Here is an 18,873-nt window from a genome sequence, read left to right as displayed (position 1 = left end):
TTTCAGAAAACTGTTTTACTTTATTATAAGATTTGTCGAATCGGCCTCAGGTCTTAATGGGTTAAAAGCCTGATTTATACTTGTTTGGTCGTGTCCTGGTGTTGCGTGTATAGATCTGCTATTTTTTGGGAAGAAATATAGCTTGTCATTTAGCCCTAGAACACTAAACATACTGTACATTTAGTCACACCATCACTAAACCGTAAACACAGGTATATTTTACCCAATGAAAAATATTCCATAAAATATATTTCTCGTCAAAATATATTGAAGTAGCCTACAGCAATACATGGCAACGTGAGGTACCTTTTACATTTGTCTCTATCACACTATCACTAAACACGGGTAAAACCAAAACATTGACCATCAAGGGGAAGCTACATGTCAATTTGTTCCAATATTGAGTCGTTATCAACGGGTTCCTCATCGCTTTTTATTGAAATGTGTTATTGCACAATTATGCTCAACAGGTTTGCACAAACCACATGTTTGTGACCATGTGTTCCAAACACATCCTGAACTAGAGGCTACCCACACGTACCCTAAAGTAGTGCCTACCTGAATGTGCTGCAACTAGAGGCAATAATGCAGGTTAAGACAATGCTATACCCACATGCCCTAACTAAAGGTAATGGTAATGTAGATTAAGACAATGCATGCCAAAGCACAGTAGTGTTATTTCTTTAGAGACAGCTTCATGTGGCTATACCTGGTCGGCATGCTGGACAGCATTTCACACAACTATTGTGTAATCTTTTGAGAATATTATAAATTATAGGACCCGCTGTTGGACCACAGTAAATGTTAAATGCCACGATGTTATTTCATTTCAGAAATATTGATTCCCTTTTTACATCAGTGCAGAATAGTCAAAGATTCCAGAGCAAAGAAAAAACAAAACAACAAAAGGTAGAAAACATGTTTTCCGGTTATCTAAACAGATTATAACACTTGAGTACTTTGAGTCTAGAAGTGTTATTGAATTATGCAAAACGCAGACGAACTACATATTCTTGGCGTTTGTACTTCAACCAAATAATATGACATGCCTTGTCATTGTTTTGTAGTTTAATCCGCTTGTTTGCAGTCGCCCCATTTAATAAAAGTCAGATCTTTTTTCAAAAAATGCTGTGATATAATCATTAATTGCATGAACAATAAGCTTACCCCTAAAAGAACATATTATTTAATGGATAAATGAACCAGTCTTTGCTAGACCACATATGCAATAACCCACCCTAAACTGACGAAACATGTAGAGCAGAGGGAACAAAGGGCTGAGGGAACATAGGATTCCCTTACAGCTGTTTAAATCAATAGTGTGATTCATAGATTGGTTTGGAAAGAAATAAGTGCCCTGAAATTAAATTACAAAAACGCCACTCTCCCATAAGAAACAGAGGATTAGCCCACCTAATTTGATATTGTCATTGGGCTTCAACTGAAATTTGTCACAGAATGTGTTAAAAGGGACAGTTCCCTTTTTCAGATTTAGAAAGTACAGGTCAGGGTGTTTGTACAGCAAGTCTTTAAAATTCTTAGCACCTTATTAATCACACCTTGAACATATAGTTGCACAGAGGGGGTTTGGAGATTGCAAATAAATAACGACTGGATTATTATAGGAATTCAAGATATCTGGGTGATTATTATTTCTTGAGCCCACTTTTATCATTACTTACAAATCAGGAGTTATGGTTATAGGAGTTAAGTTCCTATTATACAGGTGGCAGAAAGGTTAATATTTATAATCTAACACTAAGACATTTATGACTTAGTAGATGACCAGTTGCTTTATGAATGATAAGACTCCAAACACTATACTACATTTGTGGTATGGTATGGTTTAAAACAAAACAAAACATGGAAAAATAGTTTGATAAATAGGATATTATACTGTAAAAGTATATTGATCCAATCTGGAACACAATCGGATTGATTGATCATTCAAATAAAAATGCTCACAGACCACGCATCTGACCTCTTAACATGGCAGCCTTTTTCGGCTTTTGTAATATTATCCTTTCTGTAATGTCCACGCCCACAATCAGGTGATGTCACCAATTAGTAATTCACAGCACCTGAGCTGTATTGTTTGGAAGTTGTTTAAGAGCAAGTTCTTTGTCTGTAAAAAACCATAGCACTGACGAAGGTCTGAGGACCGAAACGTTTGCTTTTTAATTGCACCAGAGCACAGCATCATAAAAGAAAAGAAAATATATTTTTCTAAGTCTCAGTCTAGAAGTTTTATTTCTTTTTTTATACGGTGAGCAAGTCTTTTCCTGTCAAAGCCAGCCTTTTTCGGCTGCCATGTTAAGTGGTCAAATGGGTGGGCCACAAACGCTTTTCAGTGGACACTGCCAGAAGAGTTGTTAATGTGATATAATCATGTTAATTCATGCTTATTGATGACAACATCCTGGTATTCTGTTCAAATACAGAATGAGACACTTCTTGGAAATAATTCCATGACCCCTAGCATCCCTATTGTGTGTGTATGTCATACGAGACAAGTAGACAAGCGTTTGGCAAGAATAGCTGATCTACAAGCCCTGTAGAATGTTTTTCATGTTGAAATATTTGGCAATAAACGGAAAGTAGAAATTCATATATTTTCGGAATGTCATTTTGAATTGCCCACAAACTGGAATACCTTGAATCTCTAAAATGCATTTTTGTAAACTGTCATGTTGAGGTAGAAGTGCCTGTCCGGTGTAGACTTAAGAATTTCAGATTTCACTAGTACGGTCTTCACACCAAGTAGTCAGTGTCATCGATCACATAACCCGCTTTGATGGATTCCGTCACCCACGACTCTCGCACGATCTTAAACTTTTTCTTAAAGAGCCGCCGGAGAGTCTTCAAATCCAGCACTCTCGTATCGTCTGCTATGATAACGTGCGAGACGCCTTCCTTGAGCCTCTCCACCAAGGACCCTCCGTAGTAGCGGAACTCCAGTGCCCTCGTGTCCAGACACGAGGCGGGAACGTCGGTTTTGGGGTACGCGGACATAGGGTCCCCTATGTCGGCATAGCGGTCCATGTAGGCCCTGAAGGGCCTGAACATGCTTGTGGGGAGGTCCTCCCAGCCGTAGCGGGCCTCCACACGGCCCGCGTCCAAGGCCGCCGAGGCCTCGACGCCGCTAATCCTGCCGAACACCTCCCGCAGCTGCTGCTCGTCCGTGTCCACGAAGTAGCTGTCGCCAAAGCTGTCATACTCTTTGGCGAAGTACTCGCGGGTGGACGGCGACATGTGGATCATGTGGCGCGGCTGCCACGGCACCACCGCCTTCCTGTCAAGGTTATTACAGTTAACGTAAACTAACAAAATTAACTGAACGAAATAAAAAATATAATAAAATAACAAACTAAAACTAAGCAAACCCGCTCTAAAAACGAATTCAAACTAACTGAATTAGAAAGAAAAAAGTCAAAACTAAACGAATGAAAAATCCAAAACCATTCTAACCTGTCCAGGCACTCCTGCAGCCAGGCGGCCCACACCACATCCTGCTCGTTGGAGGCGATCAGGTTCTTGACGCGCATGTTCTCCGTTCCCGCGATCACGCAGTACGTGTCTCTGCCGGGGTTCTGCACCACGATGCCCCCACACCTGAAATGGTGGTGGAAATGTGATTATTAATTTATGCCTGGGATATGTGACAGAATAAATCTTACAAAGTTAAGAGACCTTATTTTTTGGGGCATTTTATTATATGCAAAATGTTTCACAAAATCAAACTGGTAAAATAACCAAACAAGCTTGTAAATCGGCCAATTTTGCTTGAAATGGTTGAGGTGGCGTGCCGTGCACTTAATTTAATCTCTGCTGATTTGATTTATTTGAAAAGCAGTTGACACAAGAAAGTCGTGAGACTTTAGTTTATTTCCATTGAGGTCCTCTTTTAGACATGTTTTGGACATAAAAGATATTTAATCAAGTAATAAATTATAATGAGTAATTGAATTATACCTGGCCACGCCCTTTTCCAGCTCAGCCTTTGGGTGTTCGTCACTGCCGTTGAGGATGCAGAACTCCACGTCCTCAAACATGTCCGTCTCCTTGGTGACCCCGGACAGATCTTGGGATTTAAAATGGCCGATGACGCCTACCATCTTCTTGGGCTTGACCGGAACCTTACGTTTCTTCTTCTCCGGCTCGTCGCCGTCGATGAAGAGGTGCCGTGAAAAAAGCTTACCAGATGCCTTGCTACGGAACGCGTCCAACTCTGCCAGGGTCATGCACTGGTGCCACTCCTTGTCCTCTCGGATCCTCTCGATCCTGGGGAAGCGCAGGGTGCAGTTGGTTTTGTACATGTCGCTTCCCACTATTTCGGCCGCCTTCACCTGGATGATGACCGAGTTGCACGGCTCGATGTAGACCTCCGGTTTCTCTGCGCCGCACAGGATGGTCGCCGGAGGGTCGTTCTTGCGGTAGACCTTCCAGTGCTTGGCGAGCCTCAGGCCGAGGTCGTACAGTTCCTTCATGGTGTAACCCGAGCCGATGCGACAGAGGGTGTGGAAGACAAAAGGCTTCTCACCAGGCTTGGGGGCTTCGGCGACCGCGCACAAGAAGTGGGACAACAATCCGCCGCGACGCCCTTTTCCCCAGTATCCGCCGACGATCAGCAGGTCCAGCTCGTCCATCAGACCGTCCACATATTCCGGTTTTATCTTCAGCCAGCCCTCGCCCCGCTTGTCGGGTTTGTAGATGGACGACGGATCTTTCACCATGATCCCCTCCTCTCTGCCGTCGATGGCTTCGTTCAGAGCATCCACAACCTCCTGCATGGTTTTGCCGTCCTTCTTGGGCACCAGGTGGATCCTGCCCTTCACAGGAGTGAAGACTGTCTGCAGTGCGTCGTAGCGCGTCCTCAGCTGCTCCTTGCCGAACTTCTGGCCGTTGATCAGCAGCACGTCGAACACACAGAAGCACGTCTGTAGCTCCGAGTCCTCCATGAGCCTCTTGATGTCGAACTTGCTCCCTTTCTGCATGAAGGTCTCCGCGGTGGGGTTGTACGCCATCATCTCGCCGTCGAGTATACAGCTCACCACGTTGGGCTTGAAAACGTTGTGGATGTGCGGCGTGAGCGAGCCCTCCAGCGGCGACGCCCCGAACTGCTGCGTGTACTCAAAAGAGTTTCGGGTGAAATACTTGTACACGTCCCCGTCTTTGTGCAACTGGATACGCTCCCCGTCCAGTTTGGTCTGAATGAAGAACGGGCTGTGACCCATCTGTTTCTCCACCTGACGGATGTTGGCCACGGCGGCCAGCATGGGCTTGAAGGCAGAGAAGAGTCCGATGGAGACGTCGCTCAGGGACAGGGTGGGGTCGTGAAGCTGCCGGCACACCTTCTTCAGGTCCGTGTTGACGTTGTACAGCTCGGCAGCATCTGGGTGGAACACCTGGTCAAGAAATTATTCCGTTAAACTTAACAGTTAATAATCCAACATTCTGTGGTTCCATCATTGGGCAGTTTTCTGTAAATGTAATGCTGTCTGCGCACGTGGCCGAGGAATGCACATTTGGGCAGGTTAAAAAAAAGTCCCCCCCACCTTGGTAGCCACTAGCCACAGAAACGTCTCTGCTTTTGCATGTGATAGACAAGACAGGGCACTTTCCATTTCATTACTCATAAAAAGGTGCCATAGCCTGGCCCTGTATCTCAAATGGTCAAATAGATATTTGTTTAAGGAATATAATATGCCTTTTGTATTCTTTCTGTATATCAGCAAAATGTCGATTTTTATGTTAGACACCGAGGGAAAATAAGATTCTCAGATTCAAATAATAATAATAATGCTAATAATAATCAACTGGGTGGCTGTGGCTCAGGAGGTAGAGCAGGTCGTCCAATGATCCCTGGGTCGGCGGTTCGAATACTAGCTCCTCCTATCTACATGTCGAAGTGTCCTTGGGCAAGACACTGAACCCTACATTGCCTCCAATGAGTCGATCGGTGTGAGCTCGCCACCAATGGTGTGTGAATGTGGGAAGTGAGGACGCTGGCGTCGACTGTTCGCCGCTTCACCTCCCAATGCATGAATGAATGAAGTATGAACCATTGTAAAGCGCTTTGAGCACTTGGAAAAGCACTATAAAAATGCAATTCATTATAACTAACCGGTTGATCGATTAAAAGATAAAGAAAAACGTATCAATTATGAATTCATTAATTCATTGATAATTCCCATCCCTACCTGGAGGACTATTTCTTTGCTGATTCCGAGCTTCATGTCCTTCAGGATCATGCGGATGAGCCACTTCTGCTCCAGTGCAGAGCTCTGTGTGATGAGGTGCAGGAGGCTCTTCTTCACCTGCTCCTTCTGCTTGCCAGAGCTACTGGCCGCCACGGAGTCCAGGAAGTCGTTGACCTCCTTGATGCTCAGGTTTCCGTGCCCGGCGCACCGTTTCATCAGCACGAAATAAGCCATGCCGGCAAAGTCTCCGGCTTCGCCTTGCAGGGACGTCGTGGGAGCCCTGTAGTTCAGCAGCTTGCTGGCCTCCGGGCCGTTCTTCGGGAGGCCCAGCGCATCTATGTAGAGTTTAGCCAACATGCTCTCCTTGATGCCATAAGCCATCCGCTCCCGTTCGAAAGGGGGGACTATGAGGCGCATGGCCGGATAGAAAGAGTCCGTCGTCTGGGGACTGTCTTTGTGAAGGGCGGTGTGGAATTTCCTCCATGACTCGATGAAATCTCTGAGGCACTTTGATTTGTCCGGGCGTAGTTTTGACTTCTGGATCTTCTCTAGCATGTTGCACAGGTGAAGGAAGGGAACTTGCGCTGCGACAGAGGCCTGGTCAGCACTAGCAGTGTCACTCTTGGAAGTTCCCTCCATGGTGAAACCTGTAAAATATCAAACAAAAGAGTCACATTAGTTAAAACAATGTATCAAGTAGGCTACAGTATATTTTTGCTGGAGAAGGAATCAAATAAAATGTTGAATTAAATCCTACAGTATTAGACTAAATATAATAATATTTATACACAAGATTATACATGTACAATACTATTGCACATTGGGTTTTGAATACCTAAATATAACTTTGATCAGTGAAGATAACCCTGAGTGATTGTAGGTAGGTTGATCATAGCCCTGGTCCAGTGCTTACAGTGAGTCTCTCACTGACGCCCTGTGGGAGTCCGTTCCGCAGCTCTCTAGCAACTTTCTCACTCCCGTGCAAGGGTAAACAATTCCCAGCAAATAAACAAAACGACGTAACTAACTACTCACTGACACAAAGCCTGCTAGACCTTGGTAAAAGTCTATTCTCGAAGCTGGGAAGCGTCTCAGCTTCTCTCTAAAATGCACTATTTTAGTCATTAATTGAAATGAATCCAACCAGATTAATAATTAGTTACCAGGCTACACAATATCCCATGTCATGCAATTCATATAGAAAAGAAAATTGCACAATATAAAAACACCCTGTTCTCTACGTCGATGTAGATCTACAGTATTTATTTTTGCAGTTTTATTTTAGCAGTATAACCTACACTTTTATACCCGCTGCACATTATTAACTATACTATATGGTTATGGTCACCTATAATCATCATCACCTATGTTATCGATAATGGTATTCACGTATAATAATTAATAACATTAAATGCTTTTGTGGAATATTGAGTTTAATATTAACCTTTCCCCCCTGAAGTTAAAGCTGTATTACCTCATAAAACCACACAAACAACAATACGATATTAAAAAATACATACAATGAATACACCAATCCAATGACCCTTACTTGGCAGCCAAACACATGTAATAACAGAAGACAACATCATTCATAACAAACGTTGCACAGCAACTTGTGACTGACTGGCATCGGAAGCGGGATCCTCTTGTATGTATTTTAACCAAACCTCAATTAATTTATTACCTTGATCTGAGTCACTTAAAAAAAAGAAAGTAGAGACTTAAATGAGTCTTCAACGTCTCCATAGAATACTCTGTTTATTTGTACAAGAAGCGGAAACCTTCAACTGCAATCTTCCCGTGGAAACATGAGCTGCTCAACTATAGTTCCTCCTCGTCGTCGTTTTGTTTTGCAGAAATAATAATCTTGTTCGGTCTTCGACCAGGAGAGGGCGACATTCTATACTGAAATATTTTCAGAAAGAGAATGATTAACTAAAATCAGCTCGATAGTGTTACTGACACTGTTACATATCCATCAGAATACCTTAAAATGTGTTATTTTCACTGATGTATAGGGGGGGAAAGTTTTGTGACAAAAGAGGATAAATTCATACCCTATACACGAATAACAAATGTGAATGTGATGCCTCTTAAGTTGGACCCATACAAAACTGAAAATACACGTGTGTTGCCAATTTTATCAATAGGAGAGAGGACCCATTTATCAGCTTATATTTGATAGTTTTACTGGACTGGGCAGATGGGAGGCCTCTGTTACTGAACACACACACACACACACACACACACACACACACACACACACACACACACACACACTATATATATATATACTGTTAAAATACATATTTGTGGCCTACTGTAGCCAGGAAATATGCTTATAAAGAGATCATTAAGAGTTGTGATTTTCAACCGTGTGGCATTGATACCATCATTCACAAACGTGTTTTGGTATTTCCACTGCCAGATGGTAGCATGCCATGGCCCATGCACATGAGCCAAATGCATTGACTTACTTGCAAAGTAATGTGAAATCATTCCAGGGTGCGCTGGGACCGTGTTCCAGATCACCTGAGGGCTGCCTGCAGCAGCCTGGAAGCTGTCACATTCAGTTCACATTACTCACATGCTTGGATATATCAACAACATAGCACCTGCATCATGTCCCCATGTTACTGGTCCTTTTTTATTAGAGCAAAACATTCGGACGAGAGTGAGTGAGTGAGTCTGAAATGAGTCAAAGTTAATTTCCCTGTCAAGTGTGTGTGTGTGTGTGTGTGTGTGTGTGTGTGTGTGTGTGTGTGTGTGTGTGTAAAGTGTGCGAATAAAGGTCAAGTTTGTTGTGGATCACTGAAGTAACCAGACTGAGTATTCCTATTTCCTTTAGATCAGTGGTTCTCATGGGGTAAAACGAGGAAAAGGAAAACGTATACAGCTGCTATTAAAAAATAAAAGATCTTCGGGAGGAAAGAAATGTTTTTGTGAAACATTTTAACAAGACAAATCTTCCTTGTCATGTTGAATGTCAGCTTTAGCTTATTGAAATCACACGAGGGAAAAGGTTCTAGTCAAAAAGCACATTTTGTCGGAAAAAATACTAAACCGTACTCTACACAGAGTTCCAGTATCACACTCCCAGGGTTAAAGGGACACAAAAACAATATATGTTAAAGGAGAATTAACTTTATTTGTAGTTGTTATGTCCCCACCAAAGAGGTCCAGGTGTTATTTTGTGCAAAAGTGCATTATTGGCTATTTGACCTACCATAAGCCCTCAATGGGGGTTGGGTTTTTGTGCTAATTCGCTTATTTCCATCGAAATAAGTAGTAAAGTGTGCCGCTTGGGATATACTATTTACTTTACATTATGAAGAGAGGATATATACAATATTTTTTTGGAAATAAGCGAATTAGCACAACACCCCATAGCCCCATTAAATTCAATGCAATTCATTGAGGGCTTATTGTAGGGGAATTAGCCAATAATGCACTTTTGCACAAAATAACACCTGGACCTCTTTGGTGGGGACATAACAACTACAAATAACGGTAAAATAGCCTTCTAGTATGGAATTCTCCTTTTAATGACGTTTAGAAGATTTAGAACACTTTCCTGAGGTTATTTAAGTGTGTAATAGCCTATGTGGTTTTAGATATTTTAGATTTTAGCAGTGAGCCCAGTGTCTGGACTCTCACATACTTCCTCTGGGTTGCACATGGTTTGTTGTCGAACTCCCTCTGGTGTTGTTGGTGTGGACTTCATTGACATTATGTAAGTGTATAGACAGGTACATCTTGGTGGTGTATGTGTATCGAAACTTGTGGACCAGACAGACCCAGTGCAAGATGCTGTACTCTGTCGTCAACCCTCATTCCAGCCTGTCGAAGTGGGCAGGTGGGTTCGGTGAGTGAGGCCAAGTAGTAGCCTGACCAGTTTGTTTTGGGAAGTCTGGAGCCTTGTTTTAGGGGCCTTTGAGGTGCTGTGGTCAAAACTAGGTTGTGGACAAAATGTTCTCAGTTTTGGGTCTGAGACTCAAAATCTCATCAAATGATGGTCCGTGGATCAAAAGCCGAATAAATAATGGGCCTTGCCCTTTACATGAAAACGGTTGAAATACACTGCTGTAATCATTTGTTAACCGACAGTTGCACCCGTCCACCAACAGGGGGACACCTTGTTCTGCTGGAGGCTGACGCGGCGTTCTTGAGTCTTGACGTGTTGGAGGGAGAGGGCGCTGCGTGCTAGCTGCGTGCACAACACAGAGCAGGGAAGGCAGGGAGCCCTGAGTCACACGCCACAGCCACGGTTCGGTTGTTTACTTCTCTCTCTGTGCTGCAGTGGAGGAGCCTGCATGGGCTGGGTAGCTGGGGGGAGTGGTACGTGGTGGTGGTGGTGGTGAATGATGGGGTGAACGAACTCACTCACTGCTTTTCCACTGTCTGTAACCCAAGACACTGTATGCTGAATGCTGATACAGGAGGCTGTGCTGCCTGAATGGCACGCGCACGTACAATACTGTACAAGAATAGTACACCCACACTGGTCCGGGTCCCTCTGTACTGTATGATGTGATGTGTTGCTGCATGTGTGCGTGCAGTAGCCTACTGGCCTGGGACGTGATGGGGGTGTGTGGCTGTGTGCACGGAGCGGAGGAGGCGAGCTACAGTCTGCGTCAGGGAAGCCATTCATTTCAATTCAACTCAAAGGAGCTTTATTGGCATGAGAGAACATAGGCCTACGTTTACATTGCCAAAGCAAGTGTCAAAATATCGTAAAAACTGTTGAATATAGGGAAAGTATATACAGTTGGAGAGGGTTACAGCATTTTGTAAACAGAGCCACATGTCACATTGCATTGTTATATACATGTTATATACAGGGTATAAACAAAGCTTTTTTGAAACAAATAGCAGCATTTGTTTGCAGTCACTTTGGGACAACTTATATATTTTTTTCTCAAGATATCAGTCAGGATATTTAAATAGGCCTATATACAAAAGAAACTCACATTTAAGATGTGTTTAAGGTAGCAGCTCTGTTTACATATGCAATAGCATCAAAACAGTCCTCTGCTGCTCTGCAGCAGGGTCACGTAACCCCCCCCCCCCCACCTCATGCAGAGGCGGGCCAGGGAAGCCGAGCTTGCTCGCTAGCGGCGGGATCATAACAGCGGCTTGTTACATAAGCTCTGCTGTATGTGCCTGTGCAACTGCAATGAGCGGCGACCTAGAAGATGGTAAACAACTGACGTCACTGTGCTTCCGTGGCATGCATCAGCTCGCACAGAGAGAGAGAGAGAGAGAGAGGGGGTAGATGGGTGCATCATGTAGAATTGAGCCTAGTGATTCTGAAATGAAGGCAGAGCGATGAGCTGAATGAGTCAGGTAACCGTGTTGTGCTGTACTCCTCCTGTGAGATGATTAAGCAGCACTCAATGTACTTTCTGAGCCTCTGTCTGTTTACAAAGGAACGCATGACGTTGTCGATGTGTTTCTGTTAGCCTATACTGATATCACCCTGAAGCATTTGTTGTTTCTTGAGGTTATCTAACCAATTGGATAACGAGGGATCAACACTTTGAAGTTAACATGTAGATTAACATCACTGTCAACCAGGAACAGTGAATTAACTGTTATAGTCCCGTCTGGATTTCCTATCAGTGTGGGGAGGGAGATGGATAAGCGGGTGCTGCTGCATGCCCACCATCCTTAAGCAAGCAGCCATTCACGGCATGCAGTAAATATCCTATAACCTGCTACAGGCTCATGACTTTGTTTGGTAGTACTAGTGGGCCTACCTCTCTTCAGAACCTCGATTATATCCAAGGTTCTAAAACGCAGACAAGATCACGCCATGCTGCAAATGAAGGCCCGGGGACACAAGCTGGCGCTACACAGTGTGTTTGTTTGAGCGTCTGTGTACCCTCATGTACTGTTCTTGTATTCTTAATAAGTTGTTTGATAAACATACATATTGAAAACCGCTCACCAACTTTCCGTAGCGGGGTTTGATTCAGCAGTGACTGCACCTGAGGATCTTTAGACGGGCTCAGGACACACGAGGACAGGGAGATCCTGTTCACGTAATAACAACACGCGCTCACATAACAAACATACAAAGTGTCCGTGTCTTTTTCAACTCTCAGGGAGCGCCAGACGGCGGCCAGTGACCTTCTGCTAAAATTAGACTGGCGTTCACACATCACTGCCATTCCATGCTGTGCTCTGTCCTTTATTTGTTACTTGTTTATAATTGCTCTCTCTCTCCCTCCCTCCCTACCTTCCCCTCTCTCTCCATCTCAATCTCCTCTCTCCCTCTCTCTGTGTCATAACAACACGCAGTCCTGCTGTGGTGTACCATCTCTCTTGCTTTCTGTCTTGGCTTCGATCTTGTGTGAGCTCTTTTTGTGACTTTTGTTTTCTCCTTTCTCACAGACACTCTGTCCTCTTCCCGTTTTTTTAAGCGTGACATGCATTTCCTCCAAACTGGCTAGCCGCCGTCATCACCTGGTGGCCAAAGTCCAGTCGAGCTCCTGTCAGCAGACCTACAGTACTAGTAGTATGCAGGTCAAGAGGTCAGTATCATAGTGCCCCTGCACTGGAGTGACCCTGACCCTGGCCCAGGGGCTGGTTTAGTGCTGAGGAGACTCACCTTTTCTCTGGGCAGGAGACACAATCTGATGGGTATTTGACTGAATGTGTCGCAACGTGACATACAAACGTTTGTTTGTATGTTTTGTAATAATTGTCGAAATCTACAAAGTAACTAGTAAAGTTTTAAAATAATTGTAGTGGAGTAAAAGTACAATGTACTAATGACATACCGGTAAATACAAATGACAGTATTTGCCTCTGAGATGTAGTGGAGTAGAATTATATAATTGTAATTAAGTACAGTATCCTGAGTAAGTGTACTTGGTTAATTTCCACCACTCCAAAACAACTTCTTGCATAATCCCAAATAATGACTTTGCTGTTTTCGAATGGAGTTTAGCGTGATTGGCTAGGTATCAAAGTCTGGACTGGATCCAGGAAGTGGTGCCAACATTGTACTACGCAAACAACTTTGGATGACACGATGCCGTCTAACCATTCTGTTTATTACCTGTTTTCATTTGTTCTGTAAACCTCTGTGGCAGTTTACTTTAGAGAAAGACATTAATTGTCACCATGGGCTAAAGTGATCAGTCCCCACAACTGATTTCAGTATTTTTTTATAGGATTCATTAGAGTAATAGAATATGCCAAACTACCAGTAAACTACATAAGCATCTTCCATAAAGCCCTAATGTTCTCTGGTTTTTCAAAAGAGCAAAAGTTAAATCCTCAATCTGCGGCTTCTTCAACCAGTTGGCTAGATGTAGAACAACAGGAACATAGGTTTACGATTTACGAATGCCAATACCTAAACAATTGTACACAGTGTGCTAATTGTTTGTCCCAATAAGAAATCACAGACTCGGATGGACTAACTAAAAATGTCATCATGAGATTTATTTATTTTTGATTTAATCACACATCTGGCTAGTCCTTATAACCCTGTCACAATGCGGTCCCTGTTTCACCCCAGGGTGATCGTTTTGGTTGTTTGTTTGTTTGGTTGATTGATAGTCTTTTGCTTTGGAAGATTGAGTATTGGAATTACAAAGCATTCAGTCGGTGATGTATATCTCTCTTGCTTCCTACTGCTTGGATCAAAGCATTTTTGTCTTGGAAAGCAGACGTGGGGTCCGGGGCCCCCCCAGAAAAAAATTGTTACTGTAACATAGCATACAAAGAATATAACTTGAACCACTTTATCTGCTACTTGAAAACAGCCGAGGTACAAGACAACATTTTTTTGAAACACAGACAAATATAATTTGGGGGTCAAGTTTGAGAACTACTGATTTGTTGAACAGTGTCAGAGTTGGCCATTACCATTAGCCAGACTCATCGTTTGGCCCTCATCTCACACACACACACACACACACACACACACACACACACACACACACACACACACACACACACACACACACACTCTATCTTACTTGAAGGAGTGCCTTTGTTTGAAAGTTGACCCCTAAAGCTGTGCTCAGAACAGATGCCAACACCTCATGTTGAATTGTGCAAGCTATGGAAGGTCACACCCTTGAAATGCTGAGCTGTAAACAGCCTATTAAACCACAACCATTGAGATGATGTCACGTTTAAAGCATTCTGTTCTGCCTTTCATGTGTTGATGAATTGTGGCCAGGACTCACCCCATCTCAACCGCAGAAATCCTAGTGTCCCTATTTTGGGACGAACATTCACATAAAATAGAAGATCAATTTGACCATAGATTAGGCTATTATTCGCAAAGAGATTTGATGTAAAAGTAAGTAAGCACTGGGCACTCCAGTCATTGAAGTATATTGGGTTTAGCAGAGGGAGAAAAAAAACCTTCCCTCTTTTCAAGGGAGCAGTGGTTGATTTATTTATGTGTATCTGTTCAGTTTAGCCCGATATTAGGGATGTTTTAATTGGGCAAGTTCAATTGCAACCCTTTTGTCTTCTTACCGGGCTCTATTGCAGTGGTTCCCAACCTTTTCAGGCTGTTACCCTCCAAAATATAATTTTAACTAGGGACCCCACCCTGACAAGCACATGGAACGTAAAAGTTGAGGCATTCAATTTAATTTGACTCTGTTCCACAGATAAATATTTTCATTTCTTATATTATTTGACAATTTGGCCAATGTTGACCAGTTTTTATAGTATGGTTTGCTCATCACTTTTGATGCAGTAATGCAGTCTTTTCCTTTTCTTTCTTTGGAGCTATTAAAAAGGTCTTATAATATAAGTAAGCCATGGCGAGCTATAAGGCCCATAGGGGCAGGAGCCTATCTCCTGTTTCTGTAGCGTGAACATTATACCCCCTGGACATGACGCTAGTATGTCGCCAGGGACTTACCCCAATCCAAGCCTTGATGCTGAGTGCCAAGCAGGGAGGCACTGGGTCCCATTTTTAGAGTCTTTGGTATGACCTGGCCAGGGATCGAACCCCGACCTACCAGTCTCAGGGCGGACACTCTAACCACAAGGCAACTGAGCTGGTCTCTCTAAAAAAGGTCTTAAAAGCCCTTAAATCGTCACTTCGCTGTCATTTGGGGACCCCTCAAAATCATGTGGGTCCCGACCATAGGTCCCGAGTCCCGACCTACAGGTTGAGACCCACAGCTCCATTGCATAGGTATGTTCAGGTCGGTGTACTGTACATCCATTTCCCTGGATTTGTATGTCGAGTTTTTCCAGGTATACTGTGTGGCACAGTGTGTGCAGCCGGCAGCCGCCGTGCGATAATCCCTTCTGGAGGGTTCGACTGCTGACTTTACTTGGAGACTGACTGCACAGATATACAAACACACCCCTGGAAAGTGGAAACAACTCACTTTGGGGTTGGGGAGGGCGTGCAGACTGAAGCAGATTGTGGCATTAGGAATGGATCTAGCGCATTTCCCCCAGAAAACATACGTGCGTGTTTGCGTGTTCCCGCCCTTCATATTGGGACAGTGACTTTCATGCTTTACAAAGCAGGCATAGTTCTTTTTTTATTTTATTTTTTTGATATTATTTTGGCTTTTTCTGCCTTTATTGATAGGTTGAAAGTAGTCTGACAGGAAATGGGGAGAGAGATGGGGGGGAAGACACGCGTCAAAGGCCGTCGGGATCGGGAGTCGAACCCGCGGCTCAGCAGCCTAGCAGTGCCCAGATGGTTGAGCTATAGTTCTGTTAACGACAGAGTCCAATGACCCTCAGGGGTCCTTCAGGGGGTTCCAAATGGACACTGGTTCCTTGAAAATAGAATGTTTGAGAACCACCGAGCTAGACGATTGGTTGTCGGAAATCTCAGAATGTGTGCTATCACGAGACTAGTAATTCTGTATCCAGACCAACAAATCCAGACTAGAAGGATATGCTGCAAGTTTACCCAGTGTGATTTGATTTATCCCTGGCAATTACATTAAGATGACTGGTGTTGTTCATCTGAGACTCGTTGGTTCACCCACAAAGCTGGAATGGCTGCAAGGCTCAACATCTCTTCATGCCTTGTGGTTAACATTTTATCTCCCAAATCACTGTCATCCCGTGGCTATTCTCTCTTTCAAGGCCCAGACAATTCTGATGGACGCTGTTGTTGGAAACGGTTTAAAGCCGTGATTCTATTAAAACATGATCATCAGGTAGGCCTACTATGATTATACTAGGAAGATTGTTTAAAAAAAACTGCATAGAAAGTGTTAAAATTATGTTTTATGTGGCCACACAAACCAGTTCATTAAGTACACCATAGCACCACCCACCTGAACTTAAGCTGCGCCCACAGCTGTTTGTTGTATGATAATGGGGGAGGGGTTAGGGTTATGATGATAAGAAAATGGTGTATGTTCGATTGGGCCTTTTGACTCAAAGGCTTTCAGCTTACAGGAAAACACCAACAATCACACATATATGAATACCGCTTTCGAATATTAGAGTAATGTTAACTCAAATGCAAAACTGAAAAAGTACAAAAATCACGACACTCCATCCTTACGCCATTCGCTTCAACCAGAAAGGAAAGTGTTTTTGATACTTTGATAGCTTTGAATTGAACACTGAGTGTACTGGCTGTGAAAGCACACACGGTGCACGCCCAGCAGTGGGCGTGTGCACATGGCAGTGGAGAAAACAGGAATCCGCCGTGGAAAAAACTATTGACCTCAACGGAGCATCAATATCACTGATAATATAAAGCGCAAACACGTCATGCACTTTTAGGCAAACAAGGGAGGAAGTTTCCATAGAGCGTATGGGGCATGGTATGTAATTTCAACCTAAGCCTTTATGGGAACATACACACACACACACACACACACACACACAGGATGGTAAACATCCCCTGAGGTGGCTGCGCTGTGTGTTTTTCGCTGTGTGTTCAGCATGCGTAAGCTGAATGGACCTTTATCTTTGGTGTGTGACTGTAAAGGCCCTGTTATTGCTCATAAAAGCGCATGCTTTTTGGACACTCTGACCTCGTCTGGTGTGTAAAACACACACATGTAAGAGGGTGCGTGCGTGCGTGCGCGCGTGCGTGTTCTTGCGTGCGTGCGTGTGTTCTATAAATTAGCTCAGTGATGTATATGGCATGATTTGCAATACATGTTGGTGTGCGTCTGTGCCCTATAGTCCAGGTAACAGAAGAACGTGTACTTTCTGATAGATAAAGGCTTACATAAGCTCACATTCCTCGTAGCAGGTAAACATTCAGCTGCAGTACTAAGGTCAAACACAACACACCAAGCCGCACATTATATGCTGTGCAGCTATTTTTCCATTGACCCAATTTAGTTCAGTTCCAATGCAGCGAAATGTTCAAATGTCGTAATCAAAATCAGTTTAACCACTCTGATACGGCTAGTTGAGAAAAGCCGATCTAAAAGCCTTTTAAAATGACTTTTATTTATTAATTTATGATTTAATATTATTAAAATCATAGTGTTTCGTCAATTATTTGAAATAGATGGAGTGAAGTGGTTAATCTATCCAAATATACCTTTCCCCTTCCTAGAAATGTAGTGGAGTCAAAACTACAATACTCGTCTTTGAAATGTAGAGTGAAAGTCACTAAGTATCCAAAAATACAAATGCTCAAGTTAAGTACAGAGCAGACACTCAAATGTGTCCGCTCTGCTCTGTGCAAGTAAATAGTGACTGTCCGTCCTGCCCACCACTGATTACATTAATGCCTAGTTTAGGCTTTGTCCTGCACCGAGCATAACAGATCTACAAGCTGCATTGTGATGTTGTAGTTAGTAATTTAAGGAATCTATAGCCTACAGTGTGTGTGTGGAGCACTTCTTATCCTTTCTTTGATCTTTCAATTCAATTCAAATTTATTAAAGTGTCAAATCACAACAAGTTGTCTCAAGACACTTTATAACCAACAAAGATCTACCCAGAGTAAGCAATGTTGCGACAATGGTAACGAAAAACTCCCCTTTAGGAAGAAACGTCAGGCAGCAGAACCCGACTCTAGGGTTCTGCCTCTTTGTTCCCTTTGGGTTCATCACCTGCCTTTAAAGGGTGTGTGGATGTGTGTGACTTTGTTATGAGCCTCGTACGACGATAAAGTATGCATCAGGCTAAAGAATTCTCCACGCAAACACGAGAGAGCTCTGTATGGAAATGTATGTGAGTCGGAGTGGTTTATTGTCTGTATTGGTGTCTGTGCCCTTTACAATGCATGAGCTAGACCCCTGGGAGATGGATTGCTGAGGGAGAGTGCAACACTCACCATCGTCTCCCAGTAATTCCGCATTACATGTATACTTAAAGCCGTGCTACTCACATGCTGAGTTGACGGTGCCTGGGAATCGAACCCAGGACCTTCAGAATCAACTTTATTGTCACACCAGAGGTGTACAGGGTTTACACAGTGTGGGGAATTTGTTTTTGTGTAAGCTCCATTGCTTTTCTTATTTCCATAAAAAGTGAAAAGAGGGAAAGAGACAGTACAGGGGAGAAGAAGAGTGGGGACAGGGTGAGCAAGGGGAAGTGAGAGAAAGATAAATGAAAAAAATCTATCTACATATTTACACACGATATACTGTATCTATTCAGTGTGGTAAGTACCTGTAGTTAGACATAAGGTGTGTGATGTTGGTTAAGGTGCAAGAATAATAAATATTAGCGCGTTGTACTTGGG

At 43.3% G+C, this 18,873-nt stretch overlaps 1 protein-coding gene across 1 annotated transcript; it reads right to left on the bottom strand.

Moving 5' to 3' along the window:
* Positions 1-1,018: 1,018 nt before the first annotated feature.
* On the bottom strand, positions 1,019-7,992 carry lig4 (ligase IV, DNA, ATP-dependent). The gene is made up of 5 exons (XM_080758320.1): positions 7,885-7,992; positions 6,201-6,847; positions 3,973-5,405; positions 3,469-3,612; positions 1,019-3,292 (listed from the first exon to the last, which is right to left on the bottom strand). The coding sequence occupies exons 2-5, from the start codon at positions 6,837-6,839 to the stop codon at positions 2,752-2,754; spliced, it is 2,757 nt and encodes a 918-aa protein (XP_080614446.1). The 5' UTR covers positions 6,840-6,847; positions 7,885-7,992; the 3' UTR covers positions 1,019-2,751.
* Positions 7,993-18,873: the final 10,881 nt, after the last annotated feature.

The sequence above is a fragment of the Protomyctophum bolini genome, assembly GCF_963924005.1.
Source record: "Protomyctophum bolini genome assembly, chromosome: 24".
In the NCBI taxonomy this organism is placed as follows: domain Eukaryota; kingdom Metazoa; phylum Chordata; class Actinopteri; order Myctophiformes; family Myctophidae; genus Protomyctophum; species Protomyctophum bolini.
This window is presented reverse-complemented; position numbering and strand designations above follow the sequence as displayed.